The sequence below is a fragment of the Nyctereutes procyonoides genome, unplaced genomic scaffold, assembly GCF_905146905.1.
Source record: "Nyctereutes procyonoides isolate TBG_1078 unplaced genomic scaffold, NYPRO_anot_genome, whole genome shotgun sequence".
Taxonomy (NCBI): Eukaryota; Metazoa; Chordata; class Mammalia; order Carnivora; family Canidae; genus Nyctereutes; species Nyctereutes procyonoides.
Window position 1 is genome coordinate 8442071 of NW_026575044.1, and position 17612 is coordinate 8459682.

At 42.0% G+C, this 17612-nt stretch overlaps 1 protein-coding gene and 1 long non-coding RNA gene across 2 annotated transcripts in view; one reads left to right on the forward strand and one right to left on the reverse strand.

The window, feature by feature from the left end:
- The window catches only part of CATSPERE (catsper channel auxiliary subunit epsilon), a 177755-nt gene extending 173196 nt beyond the window's left edge, over positions 1-4559 (forward strand). Inside the window, exon 21 of the mRNA XM_055324355.1 lies at positions 4406-4559. Within this exon, the coding sequence (XP_055180330.1) occupies positions 4406-4559 (154 nt within the window). The remainder of the gene's footprint in view (positions 1-4405) is intronic.
- A 5620-nt stretch (positions 4560-10179) lies between these two features.
- LOC129508610 (uncharacterized) lies at positions 10180-17426 on the reverse strand. Its single transcript, XR_008664217.1, has 3 exons — positions 17355-17426; positions 12590-12693; positions 10180-12172 (listed from the first exon to the last, which is right to left on the reverse strand). It is a non-coding gene; the product is annotated as an uncharacterized LOC129508610 (long non-coding RNA).
- Positions 17427-17612: the final 186 nt, after the last annotated feature.

Consider the following 17612-nt stretch of genomic DNA (forward strand, 5'->3'; position numbering starts at 1 on the left):
CCACCAATGACCTGCCTGCGTTGGTTTCTGAATTAAATAAAACAGCCCCCTTTCCCAGTCTTGAAGCACTGGTCTCAAGAAAGGAGATGAACCTCTTATTCAGCCTGACCCTAGCTGTTTAGTGTCTCTCAAACCTTTGCTTGTCCAAGATACCTTCTTAGTTCTTAGGGTCCCCTAGTAGTTGAGGGTGTGCCAAGACCGGTCAGTGTCCCAAAGAAGACCCTCAATCAGCACCTAGATGCAAGCTAATTGGAAGCTGGACCCTCAGGCAGCAGCCTTTAAAGTATGCAAATAGAGCTATTTCAGGAAAAGACTAGGAGATGAGTGTTTTTATCTGCTCCCCCTGCACCAAGTCTAGGGTTAATAGCCAGTTAAACTGAGTTTGTTTGTTATAATCCTATACTACTAGAGAATGTGAGCTCTGCCAGCCACCAGAGCCAGGCAATAAAGGGTATGTCTCCTAGCCAGCAGCCATAGCAGTTGGGGCACCAGACATGTTCACAGCTCCTTTCAGAAAGATACCGGTGACCTAGGTAGAAGCAGAGAGGGAACATCAAGATGGCACCTGCCACAGTCCCCAGTTTCTGGAGAGGATTGTAGCCAGTCCCTTGATTTGTGTTAAATCAGGAACCTAAACTTCAGGTTGCAGCTTTTAACATAAACAAATAGGCCTCTTTCATGGAAAGACAGAGATGGGCATTTCAGTCTGCTATCTCTGTGCTGAGGGGCAAAAGGGGGGCTTAGCCACTGCAAGTCCATGGGACCCTTTTTGTTTGCTATAACCTTGTGGGTCTCATAGACACAAGCCCAGTTGGCTTTCAGAGCTAAGTGTTTGAGGCACCCGTCCCTCAGGTGGAACTCTTGTAAGTTGGGCCTCTAAACATTGAGTCCAAACTCTTTACTCTTCAGGAGAAGCTGGAGTTGAGAGTTCCCTCCCAGTTGTATGTTGCTATGCTGGGTGTGGGATTTACAGTGAGACTATCCTAGTTTCTTCTACCCATTTTGATGTGGGTAGACTTTTTTCTCATTTGCCCAATGTGTAGATGTTGCTCAGCTAGTTTCTGGATTTCTTTTGAAGGGAACTGTTCCGTAGGTAGCTTTGGCATGGGTGTGACCATGGAAGGAGGTGAGTTCAGGAACCTCCTATGTCACCATCTTGAACTGGAACTGGCCTACACTGAACCTAATAGATATTTGCCTGTCCTCATCTTATCTCATGTTTCATTGGTGTTGACTTTTCCTTTGTTTTTTTTTTTTTTGTTGTTTTTTGTTTTGTTTTGTTTTTTACTTTTCCTTTGACTGCTGTATTGCTTTATGGGTTTTCCTAAACTTCTATAGCCACTCTTTCTCAAATAAAGAGAGGCTTGACCTCCTTCACCATCCAATAAATATTGATTTCCCTCAGGACTCAGCATTGGTCTTGGGAGCTTCTCACTTTGGCAAGCTCATCCATACTCATGGTTTCAGTAAGCATCTATATACACATGACGCCTGAATCATATCTCTAACCCATCCAGAGCCATACATCCCACCGTCTATTAACTTCTTCTCTTAGATGGTTCAAAGACTGGTCAAACTGCACATGTCCAAAAATGATCTCATGATCTTATCACCCACTCCCTTCCCCCGTTATTTGTCCCACTCTAAAAGGGATCCATCTGGGTAATTGCATACAGCCCTATGGGTCGTCATTGCACAGCTCCAAGAGAATCCATTCACATGGTCTATAATAAGAATGATGCCTTCTGACGATGAACATTGTGTGGCAACCCATTTTTCAGATTTCCTTATCTCAGGAAAGAGCATATTGAACCATACAAGTCAAACATCTATGAGTCAAAGAAAAAAAAACCCAAACAAAACCTGGGGTTGTGTTCATTTCTCTATCTCCAGCTCATCCAAACAGTCATTGGCTCCCATTCATTTACTCTCCTGAATTGCCCTTGAACAAATCCACTTCTTACCAACCCCATCACCACCACTCCAATCCAAGCTACCATCGTCTCAGATGGGAATTACTGCAGTAGACACCTGACAGATTTCCCCTTATTCATTTCTATTTCTTCTGGTCCACTTTCTTCACTGGAGCCAAAGTGATCTTCTCAAATGCTAATTTTATAACTTGAAATCCTTAAGTTTTTTCCCATAAAATGATTAACTCTTCAACATGGCCTACAAGACCTTCCATGATCTGGCCCTGACCTGTTTCTCTAATCTCATATTATATTCCCCTAATCTTTTCCGCTCTAGACTCACCAACCTTCTTTCAGAAGGTCCCATACTCCATACTCTGTCCCATAGCAGGACCTTTGCACATGCTATTTCTTCTGTCTGGCAACTCTTCCTTCCCTTCTTTATCTACTTAACTTCATGAACCACATTTCTACTTAATTTTTCAAATTTTAGGATAATCATCTTTTCCCCCATGGAGGCATTTCTTGACTGTATCACCAGGTTAAATCCTTCCTACAGTAAGTTTCCATTGTGTTGTATATCTCTCCTACTTAGTTCTTATGACAAGTGTAAGTTTATATTACTTTTCTCATCATTGATTAATTATTATGTCTCCACTAAAATGCAAGCTTTCTAAGGATGGGGACCATGTCAATTATTACACATTGTTTTTTCAAGCAAACCTGGCTTATATCAGATGATTTGTTGAGTTAGTTAATTAACTTCCAAGAAGGAAACCATTCACTGGAACCAGATTAAGCATGTATTCCCATAGGAGAAAGGTCAGAGTAAGAGGACTGGGGATCTTAGGAAACTGTAACACTGCAAATAAATAATTATGGCTTAAAAGGGAACCAAAAACTAAAGTCAGATACCAGGACACCAAATAGAAAGTACCACAGTGTTTGGCTCAAGCAATAAATAAATAAATGGGGAGGCACCCATGTAGAGTGCCAGGTGAAGAGGGATATGTCTGGCACCCAGCTTAAGATAGCATCTAATAAGTGGTATACACACACACACATACACACACACAACCCTGGTTGACCCTCAGGCACCTCCAATTCAATATACCCAAAAGTAAACCAACCATATGTATTTACACACTCTCACTAATGTGTCCTTCCCTCTGAATTTCCTCTATCAGTGAATGGTGATGGATAGCATCATAGTCACCTCATTCCAAAACTTGGGAGACATCCATTACTTGCAAACCCCACATCTCAAAAATCCAAGATCAATCCAGTCTAACTTCTAAATCTGTCTGCTTCTCTCCATTTCCTCAGCCACTAATTTACTAAAGATCACCATCATAATTGCATTATTACAAAAACCTCATAACTGGTTTTCCTCCCTCTACATACATACTTCCCATTCATCCATTCTTCACCCTACAATCAGAATCATCCTTCCAAAATCCACACCTTGTAGTTTAATAAAAGCTGTCTCTTGGGGATCCCTGGGTTGCTCAGTGGTTTGGCGCCTGCCTTTGGCCCAGGGTGCGATCCTGGAGTCCTGGGATCGAGTCCCGTGTCGGGCTCCCGGTGTGGAGCCTGCTTCTCCCTCCTCCTGTGTCTCTGCCTCTCTCTCTCTACATCTATCATGAATAAATAAATAAATATTAAAAAAAAAAAGCTGTCTCTCTCGTCTCTAACTACCTCTCATTCTTCATCTCTACTACTCTGCCTACCACCTGAGTTCTAATCATGCTGAATTCGCTTTAGTTCCAGAATATCTAGAGTGATCTTAAGGTTTTCCCAGGCCTCTGTGACTTTGTGTGTGCATCTCCCTTAGCCTAAAACTCTATGCCCACCTCTTTCTTCCTCTACTTCCAGGTATTTTTATCTAGCGAAGCCATTTTATTTTTTTTTTTAATCTTTTTTTTTCTCTATGAGAACATTTTTTTATTAACTTTGAGAACTTTGACATAGCATATCCAGTTGATTTTTTTTTTTATGATAGTCACACAGAATGAGAGAGAGGCAGAGACATAGGCAGAGGGAGAAGCAGGCTCCATGCACCGGGAGCCCGACGTGGGATTCGATCCTGGGTCTCCAGGATCGTGCCCTGGGCCAAAGGCAGGCACTAAACTGCTGCGCCACCCAGGGATCCCCTAGCGAAGCCATTTTAATGCCCCTAATCCTACTCCTACCCAGCCAACTCCTCTACCAATTCCCAGTTCAAAGGTCATGTGCACTGGAAAGTCTTCCTTGATGTCTGGCCCCCATGAATTTTATTTTTTCTCTAATTCTATTGATCACACTATTTCCCTCCCTAGTTGACCTCAAACACTAAGAGGCAAACATCCCGAGGGTAGACAGGATGTCTTACCCTTACACTTTACCTTTACGCAGCTTTCTGTCAGTGGCATAAGAGCTAGCGATTCAAACGTTGACTAAATAAATTAACAAAGTGAATGATAACTTCTAATGACTTTTTTTTCTTATTTCAGTCCAAGTGGCTACCTGGTTGCTGCTTTCCTCTTTGTCCTGATGCTACTGTTCTTCAGTATTCTAGTTTTGAGCTATTTCCATTATATGAGGATTTATAAACAACAGATTTATGAACCAATTAACAGATATGAAAGAAAACAAAAGAATAATTAGGAAAAATGGAAGTTTGTTTAGTATGGATATATATATATAGAGTGTGTGTATATATGTTTATATTACGAGTGTGTATGTGACCAAGAAATACTAAGGATAAACGGATAGTATGTGCTTATCAACAAAACAAGCTTATCAACACACTCAAGCCCCTGAAAAATGTTTTTAAATTACCCCAAGACAAATATTCTCAGATCTATTGTGTGTTATAAAATTAATTTTAAGGTGTTTGCCCTTACTTTAACATATTCTATATATTCTTACATGGCTTTTTACAAATTAAAAGAAAAGAAAACTAAATTTAGCTATTAAAATACTTCCTAAGAATGAATGCAAATTTTTGAAAGTGTATAAGTGTGTCAAATATTTTTTGAGTGGGGTGGGGGAGGGATACAAGAAAGGCTGGATCTCAAGACCTGATCTTAACATGACCCAAAATCAAGAGTTGAACGCTTAACCAACTGAGCCACCCAAGTGCCCCTGAAATATTATTATTTTGCACGAAACTTTTCATATGAAACCTTATGAAAAAAGCTTAATGTGTCCTAAACCTTATATGGCTATAGCTAATTTATGTATAAAAAACTTAATGTGTCCTAAATAGTCTGAAATATATTTCAGAAGTTTTTCTAGTAGTAGATTCACACATGAAATGTACAAATTATATTGAAAATGAGAAGCTGATGCTCTAAGTTTTAATTTTTTTTTAAATACGATTTTCAAAAAAAATAAATAAAATAAAATACGATTTTAATGTTCAACATAAGCTTCTTAACTTGTCCAAATGTTACCACAGCTTTCAAACAATTAGTGTTTGTAACAGTCAGAGTTCAACTAGAGAAGCAGAATTTGTGGGAAGTGCATATGTGTGTGTAAAGAGATTTATTTAAAAGAACTGGCTTGGGATCCCTGGGTGGCGCAGCGGTTTGGTGCCTGCCTTTGGCCCAGGGCGGGATCCTGGAGACCCAGGATCGAATCCCATGTCAGGGTCCCAGTGCATGGAGCCTGCTTCTCCCTCTGCCTGTGTCTCTGCCTCTCTCTCTCTCTCTCTCTCTCTCTCTGTATGACTATCGTAAAAAATTTTTTTAAAAAATTAAAATAAATAAAAGAACTGGCTTATGTGATTGTTGAGACTAGCTAAACTAGTCTGAAATCTATAGGACAGAAATACAGAATAGAAGATCACAAAAAATATAAGAGCAAGATGGAACTCCATGGACACAGATCAAAGCTGTTGTCCATAACTTGAATTTCTTATTTTACTAAAATCAAGAACAAGACAAGCATACCTGCTACTCATCACTGTTTTGAAAGTTCTGACATTACGTGAGGAAAATAAAATAACCACTATAAATACTGGGATAAAGGAGATAAAATCCTCTCTTTCACTAATAAGATCATATGCCTAAGAAACCCAAAAGAATTACTAGATTAAAATAATTTGATGGTTCAATATGAAATAAATATTTAAAACTTAATACTTTTTCTAGGGGTGCCTGGGTGGCTCAGTTAACTGTCTGCCTTCTGCTCAGGTCATGATCTCAAGATCCTGGGATCAAGCTCCACAGGATCCCTGCTAAGCAGGGAGTCTGCTTCTCCCTCTGTCCTTCCCCCTGCTTGTGCTCTCTTTCTCATAAATAAATAAATAAACAAACAAATAAATAAACTCAAATAAATAAAACTTTTCTCTAAAATGTTATATAACAGCAATAGAAATAATAAAAAGTAATTTATTAATTGTAGTGACAAATTATATAGAATTAAATTTAATATAAAATGTGTATGACATACAGGAAAAAAAATCTGTAAAATATTTATCGAAGGAGGTGAGACAAAATCCGATAAAAATATTTGATAGAAAAAAAAAGCAAAACCATTTAATAGAAGTGAGAGCTAAGAATATAGTCATTTTACAAAAGAGCATACCCAAATATCCAATTAACATATTTAAAACAATTGTTTTCTAGTGCTTACTATGTGCCAGGAATTGTTCTAATAATTTACCTAACCTTCTTCAACAATGCTCTCAGATGGGAGTATTATTATTCCATTATAGAGATGAGGAAACTGGTACAAAAACGGTAAATAATTTTAGTAAGGTCACACAACTGATAAGAGATGGAATTCATACTCAGGCACACTGGCTCCAAATCCCACATTTATCCTCCGAGAATGCTCGGCCTCACCAGCAGTCAGAAAGATGCAAACTAAAAAAAAAAAAAAAAAAAAAAAAAAAAAAAAAAAATTAAAAATTTAAAAATTTAAAATTAAAAAAAAAAAGAAAGATGCAAACTAAAGTTATAGGGAAGCTTATACTCTTCGCCTGGGGGCACAAACTTAGAAGAATAATACCCTTAGGAAGGAATGAGAGTCAGGGATGGGAAGGAAATTCTCCTTTTCAGATTGATTGATTTAAGAGTGTGCATATGGCGGGGGCGGGGGGGGGGGGGGGGAACAGTGGGAGGGAGGGAGGGAGAGGGAAAGAATCCCAAGCAGACTCTGTACTGAGTTTGAAGCCTGACGTGTGGCTGATTCCATGATCCTGAGAACGTGACCTGAACCCAAACCAAGAGCCTGATGCTCAATCAACTGAGCCACCCAGGAGCCCCAGGAAGGAAATTCTCTCACACTTCAGAAAGAAAAGCAAATTATTTCAGCTTTTATGGAGAGTAATCTGGTAAGTATTAAAAATATACATGCTCTTGGACCCAGAAATTTCACTCTTAGTAATCTATTTATAGAATGAGATGGGATGGGGAGGACCTATATATACACATGCTGTATCATTGGTTGTCATGACAAAACCCTACGAACAAAGAATTAGCCTATTAATAGGTGAATAGTTAAATAAATGATTGTACATTGATCACATAGATCAATCTGTACTAGTTGATTTAAAAGATTTTCCACAAGTTTTTGTTGAGAAGAGCAAGCTGCAGAGTAGTAGTTACAGTATGACTTTATAAACAAAAGAAGAGCTCTGTTTACAAGGGTGTGAAGAAATGTGTGGAAAGATACTTATCATTTTGTTAACATTGTGTGCATGCAGACATGTATGTCACTGTGGGAGGGGGAGTGGGGATATACCAAGAGATGTGGAGAGGAAGTTATAAACCAAACCCTGAAAACCATGGAAGAGGGAAACAAAAGAGGAACAGCACGTAAAACTTTCTCCTTAACGTAGAACAGGGTGCCTGTGCACAAAGCAAATGAAACGATCATCATCACCCAACTTAATATGATGTAATTACAGGTGATACTTGCTTTCTTGCTATTGTTTCCCACCACATTGAACTTATACCATTTTTTGAAAGATTTTGCTTATTTGAGAGAGAGAGAGAGAGCATAAGCAGGAGGAGGGGTAGAGGGAGAGGAAGAAGCAGACTCCCCGCTTAGCAGGGAGCCCAATGTGAAGCTCAGTCGTCTCAGGACCCTGGGATCATGACCTGAGCCAAAGGCAGATGTTTCACCAATTGAGCTACTCAGATGTCCAAACTTACATGATTTTTATTTAAAAAAAAAATCTTTTCATTGTGAACAAAAGAATGGGAAATGAAAAAGTGCAGACAGTAAGTGGAGATCACTCTTTCAGGGAGTTACTTTCTTTCTGTGGCAAGAAGCAAAGAAATGAAGTCCAACCAGAGGCAGAGTTGAGGCCAGGAAGATGTTATCAAATATTGACAGGAATAATCCAGTAGCTGGGGAAAATTGATCTTTGGGAGAGAAAGGGGTAACTATTGGGCCAAAATCCTTGAGCAGGCAAGATAGCTGAGATCCAGAGCTGAGACTAAGAATGGAACATCTCCCTCACTGTTGCAGGAGGGAAGCCAGAATTCCGGGGTGCTGATGTAGGTGGGGTGGTAGGAAGATTAGTGGTTTGTGGTAGCCTTGAGAATGCTCCTCACAGGCCCCCTGCTGCAAGAGTGCAATTGTCAGAGGGCATTGGCAGCTGAGCTCTAGCATCCACCATCACATTTGCCCAAGACCACATACCTACCCCCAGGCTGCTCCCCTCCAGTAACTGAGCGCAGTGAGGTTACTTCAGCAGACTAGATCCTAGGTAGACCAGGACTCCTGCCACCCTATCTCAAGCACTCCTCAAAACTTTCCCAAACCTTCCATATATTGAATGGCCGTTGCATGGTGATATGTAATACATCCATCCAATCCCCATCTCTCACCCTTTCTCTCCCCCATTCTCCCAACCCTCCACAGCTTCCTATTTCCTTTCATTCAAGTACTTCCTATGATAAAATCACTGCATATTTAATTCCATGTTGGTGACTGTTTCTCAGAGGACCTGGAGTAACACAGTGGTGACACAAGTGGTTTGAGAAAACAGGCGGTCACAAGGCATTTGAGACTGATCCAGCATCCGGCATCCAGCAGGCAGAGACAGCACCATCCTGGAGAATATGAGGGGCCCCAATAGTTTCTGGCTCAAGCTGGTGGTTCAGTTTCTAAAGTTTTTCATTGGTAGTGACTTGGGTAAATGTCCTGGTGGTGGGGTGCTAGCAGGTACAATGGAGCAAGTGTTTGAAAAACATTGGCTGACAAAGACAGCAAAGTCTGTGGGTTACAGCTAAGTTGTATATATATAATATATATAAAATACATACATATACATATACATATGTATGTATTTTAAAGATTTGAGAGAGAGAGCAAGAGAACAAGCAGGGGGTGAGGGGAAGGGGCAGAGGGAGTGGGAGAAGCAGACTCCCTGCTGTGTGGGAGCCCCATGTGGGGCTTGATCCCAGGACCTTGGGATCATGACCTGAGCTGAAGGCAGATGCTTAGCCAACTGAGCCACCCAGGTGCCTTAAATTATGTATTTTTTAAATTGAAATATGATTGACGTATAACATTCTGTAATTGTATAAGTTTAAGATGTACAATGTACTGATTTGCTAAATTTATGTGTTACAATATGATCACCATTGTGGCATTAGCTAACCTCTATCATGTCACATAATAATCTCACTTTTTGTGATGGCAACAATTAAGATCTAATCTCTCAGCAACTGTGAAATTTATGATGTGGTATTGTTGACTATAATCACTATGCTGTGCAGTAGCCCTCCAGGGCTTATTTATGTACTAGTTCCAAGTTTGTACCTTTAAACAGCACCTGCCCAATTCTCCTAGCCCTCTGCCTCTGGTAATCCCCATCCTACCTGGTTTTACGAGTTTGGCTTTTTAGGATTCCACACATAAGTGAAATCATGCAGCATTCGTCTCTCTGTCTGGCTTATTTCATTTAGCATAATGCCCTCAGACTCTATCCATGTTGTTGCAAATAGCAGGATCTCCTTTCTTGTGGCTAAATTATATTCCATTGTACATATATGTATATCACATCTTTTGTATCCATTCATCCCTTGACACTTAAGTTGTTTCTATATCTTGGCCATTATAAATCACGTTTTTTTTTTAAGATTTTATTTATTTATTCATGAGACACACACAGAGAGAGAGAGAGAGGGAGGGAGGGAGGCAGAGACACAGGCAGAGGGAGAAGCAGGCTCCATGCAGGGAGCCCAATATGGGACTTGATCACACCCTGGGCCAAAGACAGGCGTTAAACCACTGAGCCACCAGGGATCTCCATCATGTTTCAATAAACATGGGAATGCATATATTTCTTCAAAATCCTGCTTTCGTTTCCTTTGGCTATAGACTCAGGACCAGAATGGAATTGCTGGATCATAGGGCAGTTTTATTTTTAATTTTTTGAGAAACCTCCATACTATTTTCCATAGTGGCTGAACAAATTTGCATTTCCACCAACAGTGCACAAGGGCTCCCTTTTCTCCACATCCTCGCCAACACTTGTTATCACCTGACAACCTGCAGAAGGTTAGAGAGAGCCTCAGCAGTTAGAACCACAGTGCCTCAGTGGTAGCTTATATAAAGAGATCATGGTCACCAGTAACAGAAAGACAGACATGACTGAGGAACTTCAATCATAGGGCCCTAGAGATGTTTGACTCCTCAATGAAGGCAGATTTGTTATGCAAAGGTCAAGGTGCTGGCAGGGCAAACCCAGGACTGGGAACTGGGACAGGGTCATCTGGATGGATGCCTCTGAATATGCCACCTCTCCACACCTATTCTCCCCACGCCCACCCTCTGGGCATGCAGACATTGCCCATCTGTCTCTAGTAGGAGCTAACACTTTTGCTGAGCTGGAGGATGCTACAGAAGCCACCCCTTCACAAGAGAACATGTGCCCCCACCTGCTGTCACAGGTTAAATCCCAGCATTACCCAGCTGGTGACATGCTGGGCCTGATAAGGGAGGGAAGAAGGGAAAAAAAATGAACCTGCATTTATCTGCAGACCCAGGGGAGTACACCTGAGATTGGATTCCAAGGGTTCTTTAAAACTGGATAAGCAAGTTTTTGTTGACTTGAAGTCACTTTCTCAGGATATGGGATTTAACTAACACCCTAGCAAGGACCCTAAGGGATGGGGCAAACTTACTGCAGTCTCTTAGAAACCTGGAAAAAATGCCAGCCAACTCTCAGCAAGTAGAAAAGCCTGAGTGTCCTGGTGTTGGAATAAAAAGGCTCAGGGAGGTGACGGGCTGGAATGGATGCACTACATGAGGCCCAGATGGCACACTATTCATCAAGGACAATCTAATGAGAAGACCACCAGCATCACTGAAATGCCCAATGGTGGAGGCCACTGCAGCCGGGGATGAGGGCAGGTGAGGCAGTCACAGACCAAGTGTATTAACACTCCTGAGGAGGATGAGGCTTCAAAGCAAGAGAGGGTTGGTGATGGCACTTCACTTCAAGAAACCAGAAGACCACAATAACCATGATGACAGGCAAGGAGGGGTCACAGGGATTTGATCTGCAGGGAATTTGAAGATAGCCAATAGAATATGCTGGCATTAGTGGCAAAATTGCAAAATAGCCAACAAGGCTGTTGATTACATCTATTAATAGGGAAAAAATGGAGGAAGTAGCTAAGGGCAATTGTCCTAAAAAAAGTAACACAGTCCCTTGCTCCAGTCCCCAGACCTGAGTAGGTTACCAGACCCAGAATCCAACAGTTCCCTAGGGAAGAAGGACATTGCAACACTGTGGCAAGTCTATACCATGACAATTTCCCCAGAGACCCATGGCCACTTACTCAGGTGACCATACTGATGAAAGGGGAACAGCTAAACATTTTGAGGACTATTAGACAGAGGTCTGAGTTGATGTTGATACTCAGAGACCCAAAGGGTCATAAACTCCCTTTACACTTGAGGACCTCAAAGGGTCATAGCAGCTCACAGGCACCAAGAGGTCCAAGTAGCACCAGTTACAGCTGGTGTGCCAGATGTGGTATCCGTGCTAGAGCAGGTTCATTGGAGCTCAGGTATCTGGAATGTGATAATCAATCTGGCAAATGCATTATTTTCTGTCCCATGAGAAAAGGTCAGAAACAGTTTACATTAGGGACACTTGGGTGGTTCAGTTTTTGAGTGTCTGCCTTCGGCTCAGGTCATGATCCTGGAGTCCCGGGATAGAGTCCCACAGGAGTTCCTCGCAGGCAGCCTGCTTCTCCCTTTGCCTATGTCTCTGCCTCTATGTGTCTCTCACGAATAAATAAAACCTTAAAAATAAATAAACAAATAAATAAATAAATAAATAAATAAATAAATAAATAAATAAATAAATAAAACAGTTCATGTTCACATGGAAAACAATATTCCATTATCTGCCCATCTTACAGAATTCCTAAGGATACATCCTCATACAGGTAACCAAGCCAAGTTCCATGTCTGGTCTGGTCACATGCTGTTGTGGGGCCCAGGTCCTCTTGTAATAAAGAATGAAACAGCCACTAGGGCAGCTGACTGCCCAAATTTCAAGAAGGATTTCTATTTAGCACCAAAATGGAATAATTCTGGAAACATGGGAAGCACACCATTGACAGTTGAGCTACACTGAACTCTTACCCCCTAGCCAGGAACAATTAAATGTTGCAAAAAATGATCATCCACTCCAGATATAGAGCAGTAGCACCTACCTTAGCAGCTACTTCAATGACCACTATGCAAGATTGATCGAAGATCAGTCACTTTCCCTGTCACATCCATAAGCTGGTACAATCATCAAAGGCTTAAGAAGCCACTTCATTACAAAAGACATGTAAGACAAAAAATACAATTATCTTCTGAATTTTTCAGTGGATTTTCCTCCTCAGTTTGCAAGTCCAAAATGGAAAATGAACTGTTTCAAGATGAACTATAGAGTCTTACCTTTGCACCTTTTAACCCTGGACTACTTAACCAGCTGCAAGCAGTCAGGATGGCCCCCCAATGATCCTTGCCTCCTAGCATTGACACCCTGGGCAGTCCTCCTCCCACATTGCTCCAGAGTTGGTTTGTGTGACAGTCGGTCACTTCCAAGCTTCAGTTACAAGACACTGCAGTTTCCTTGTCACCTTCCCACTCTGGATCCCTCTGAGAGAAGCAGCCACCAGCAGTGACCCTAGAAAGGCCCATTTGGTGACGAACCAAAGCCTCCCGATTCAGCTACATGAGTGAGTTTGGAAATGGAGCCTCCAGCCCTGGTCCAGCCTTCAAATGACTGAAACTCCAGGAAAGACTGAGCCAGCAACATTCACCTAAACATCAATCAGATGCTCTCAGACTCCTGACCCAGAAACTGTAAGCTGTTTTAAGCTGCTATGTTTGGGGGTAACCCACTACACAACAATAAATAAGGCACAATTGGACTTGGTTCCTCTCTACAACACAGTTCACGAAGCAAAAAACTTAAAATTTATCTTCCTCTATAATGCTTTGGAAACTGAGGTCTCCCTCTAGGTTGCCTAAGCATTTATGGGAGCTTGTATCGAGGCTCCTATCTGTTCCAAATCTGCCTTTCTACTTGCAGAGGCTGGGACTCTGCTGTCCAGTTGGTTTCTCTAGTACCAGGTGCTGGAGGCTCCATTTCCAAGCTCACTCCTGTAGCTGGCAGGCACAGGCAGGAGGAAGAAGGGCTTCCTGTCTCCACCTTTCCTGTCTGTGTGATCTTAGCCATTTTTATTCACCCCAGCAGGGCAGCAGGGCAACAGGCTTTAGTAGCACTGTTTGATTTCTGACTCCAGCCTTTTTTTTTTTTTTTTGAGACACCTTTATTTTCTGAAAAGAGAACTGATTATTCAGAAAGAGTTAACAGGAGAAGGGATTCCCTAAGGAAATTTCTCTTATTTTTAATTTAAATTCAGTTAATTAACATATAATGTTTTATTGTTTTCAGAGGTAGTGGTGATTCATCAGTTGCATATAACACCCAGTTATTATTATGACATCATGTGCTCTCCTCAGTGCCCATCACCCAGTGACCCTGTCACCCACCCTCCTCCCCTCCAGAGACCCTCAGTTTGTTTCCTATGATTAAGAGTCTCTCATGGTTTGTCTCCCTCTCTGATTTTGTCGTTTTATGTTTTCCTCTCTTCTGCTATGATCCTGTTTTGTTTCCTAAATTCCACTATGTCTAACTCAAACTTCTAAAAACCTTCCAGGACCAGCATCATCGTGCCCCTTTAGAGACACTAGTCCAGCTCACCAAACTGCCCTCTTCAGAGTTTTCGATTCCAGCTCAACAGGAGTCTCCTCCAAGCTCTAAAAGTCTTTAAATCCCAACTGTTACTGTTCCCCAAGGCCTGGCGATGACAGCTGCTTCTGGTGCCTACTACTTCTCTAACAACTTAGTGATCCCTGGTTGTCTTTTTTAGGCCTCCAATACTCAATTTACATTTATATTAAATTTTATATGAAATGTTCCTTACATTAAATTTTCTTTGTTAATATTTATATTACATTTTCCTCGTTTCTATTAAGTTCTGTTTATATTTTCTTTATTATTACTGGTGTAGCTTCTGACAACTACCCCAAATAAGTCGTCCCTGTTACGCTCTACTACTGCTTGTCTCCTTCAATTTAAATGATAAATTAATAAATATATCCATTTTTTTTAATGTCTTCCACGGGTTTGTTAGCTTCATGAGGGCAGCAGTCATGTCTGTTTTATCACAATGTACAAGTGATACACAGCGGCTGACACATAGAAGGCGCTCATTTAATACTTGTTCAATGAATGAATGGATAATTTGTTTTTGGTGGATCAATACCTAAATCATATGAGCAATACAACTCATCTCATCATCTCACAGTGAATTCTTTTTTGTATCTAACGAATTCAAAGTGACCATGGAACATCCTGTGTGTAGGCAGAATAACAGCTCTCCTCATCAAATTCTCCAGAACCTGCAAATAAACTACCTTCCATTGGAAAAGACTTTGCAGATGTGATCAATTAAGGATCTTGAGATGACATTATCCTGCATTATTCAGGTGGACCAATGTAATTACCAGGGTCCTTCTAAGTGAAAAGGGGAAGACAGGAGAGTCAAGAGAAGATACGATGATGGAAAGAGAGATTAGGGCAATGTGGCCATGAGCCAAGGAATGAGAGCAGCCTATAGGAGCTGAGAAAGGAAGCAGGTGCTCCCCTTAGAGCCTCCAGAAGGAACACAGTCCTTGATTTTAGCCCAGGGAGACCCATTTTGGACTTCTAACCTCTAGGACTGTAAGATAAGAAATTTGTGTTATATTGTTTTAAACCACCTAGCTAGTGGTCCTTTGTAAGAGCAATAGGAAACTAATACCTCTTCTGGAGAAGTCCTGTAGTCTGCAGGTTATACTGGCCTAGTGCTCAGGAGAAACAAGGAGTTTGGGGATGAGGGCATTAGACTTTTCAGCATGCATGTGATAGTGGCAGCTGAGAGCCGATGAGATCACAAAGGCCAAAGTGAGGATGCAGGCTGCTCAGAGGTGAAGTGAGCCGGAGGTGGGAGCCCTCAGTAGCACAGCCAAAACTAAACGAAGTGCTAATGGATAGTGCCTTTTCTGCTCTAGTTTGTTCAGCTGAGGAAGGTGGAGAGGAAGGACACAGTGGGGAAGGGAAAGGAAGCAAAGCAGCAGGATACACCAAAAACTAATTTTAGAAATTTGTCCACAACATGTCTGATGACAGTCAAATAACAATCATGCACACAGACCTACTGTCACTCAACACTGGCAAGTGCATCCTATTTCCCTAGTATATTTGTTTTTTCCCTATTCTATACTTCTCTCTTCAAATTCTCTACATCCTTCATGTTCTCCCTCTGACTCTCCAATGATCATCCTGCCTCCTATTTTTTGAGAAAAAGCAAATCAGGAGAGAATATCTTCATCCCCTCACCCCCAAATTTCTAACCCGTGTTCATTTGTCTTCTATATATTCTATGCCACCACTACGTACCTGCATCGGCCTATGTGCTGTCGCTATGGATGAAGCATCCCTTGTACTCAAGGCCAACCCTGCCACTTGTGCGCTCGATTGCTTCTTCTTCCTTGCCTTTAGAAATCTCCCCCATCTCCTAAATCATCAATTTCTCTCTTTGCATACAACTCTACCTTGGGATCTCTCATCTTTCAAATGGCCTCCGTTGACCACACAGCCCTATGCCACTATTATCTCAAATTGCCAATGGTCCCCATTTCTTCACCTTGCGTTCACTCATCAAACCATTCCAGATATTCTTTGGATCCCACTTCTCCTAAGGCTGCTCATGTCAAGATTATCAGTAACCTCCTTACTGCTGAATCTGATAGTCGTGGGGCTCCTGCGTTGCATGTTCCCCTGCCTCTGCGGCTCCTTTTCCTCCTCTACTTGACCTCTAAAGGAAGAATCCTAGAGCTTTACCTTCCGCCCCTTTCTTTAGCTACACATTCTCTGATAGGTCATCCAATCAGCCCCAAGGCTTAAGAGTCTATTGATAATGGCCAGTTTATGCCAGTGCCTCCCTGACATCAGGGATGTCTACAAGGCATTTGAAACTGAACATGACCAGACCATACTTCTTGATTTCCCTTTTCCCAACTGTCCTTCCCAAGTTTCACATCTTATAAATGGCACTACCACCTACAGAATCTCCTAAGCCAAAACAGCTAGAAATTATCCTTGAATACTTTCTCCCTAACAAACTCAACACCCAACTCATTAGCAAGTTCCCATAGGCTCCAGTTTCAAAATATTACAAACAGAATTTTCTCAGCGTTCCCCAGTACTCCCAGCATCCAAGCCACCTTTTGGCACACGCTGTGGAATAGCTCCCTATTCCTGTATGCCTGAATGTTAGCTTTGTTCTTCCATTTTAATGGGATATTTGTCCAGATATTTGCCATTCCAGTCTCAATTTACACCAAGCCTCGTCACCAAGACCCTCCAGCTGCAGCCAATCTAAGATTGTCAACCACTTTACCCTATTCTGATTCTCTGCAAAGCAGGTACCACCCATATTTGTCCTTCCTCCTTCTGATTACGGTATTCCCCAGGGCCTACAACACTACCAGGCATATGGCGGGTACACAACAAATATTTATTCAATAAATAGAAAAGCAACTACTTGTGTCCCTGTTTATGCTAACCTGTGACTACTGCACTCTCTTCCCATGTCAGCAAGATAGTTTCATATGATTTCGTATTGAGCACTAACTGGACGCATGTCGTGGCCCGGCCCTCCCCTCCCCTCCCCAGCAACCTGCCTTCCTCTATTTCCTCACCCCTCCAAGTGCAAAAAAAAAAAAAAAAAAAAAAAGGCAAGGAGGGTGTGGAAAACAGTCGTCGCTAAGGTCTTTTGCCACATTCCATTCCTCCGCCTTCAAAGGGCTCAACGCGACAGAAACTAACAGCAGCAGCACGGAAGAAAAGGAAAGGTTGAAGGTAGAGGACTTCACCTGCAGCCAAGGGCGGACCGCACAGGACCGGCGCGGATCCCAAGCACTGCATGCTGGGAGCTGTAGTCTCCGGAGGAGGCCTGGTACGGTAAGGAGCGGGGCCCGCGCTGCATGCTGGGAGCCGCAGGTGTCGAGCCTCGGCCTCCGCGCTTGGAACGGCCAGCCGGAGTCTCCTCGCTGCATGCCGGGAACGGTAGTCTTTGTGGTACGCCCCGCTCCTCCAGCGCGGAGAGGCGCCATTTTAGGTCCCGAGGTGCT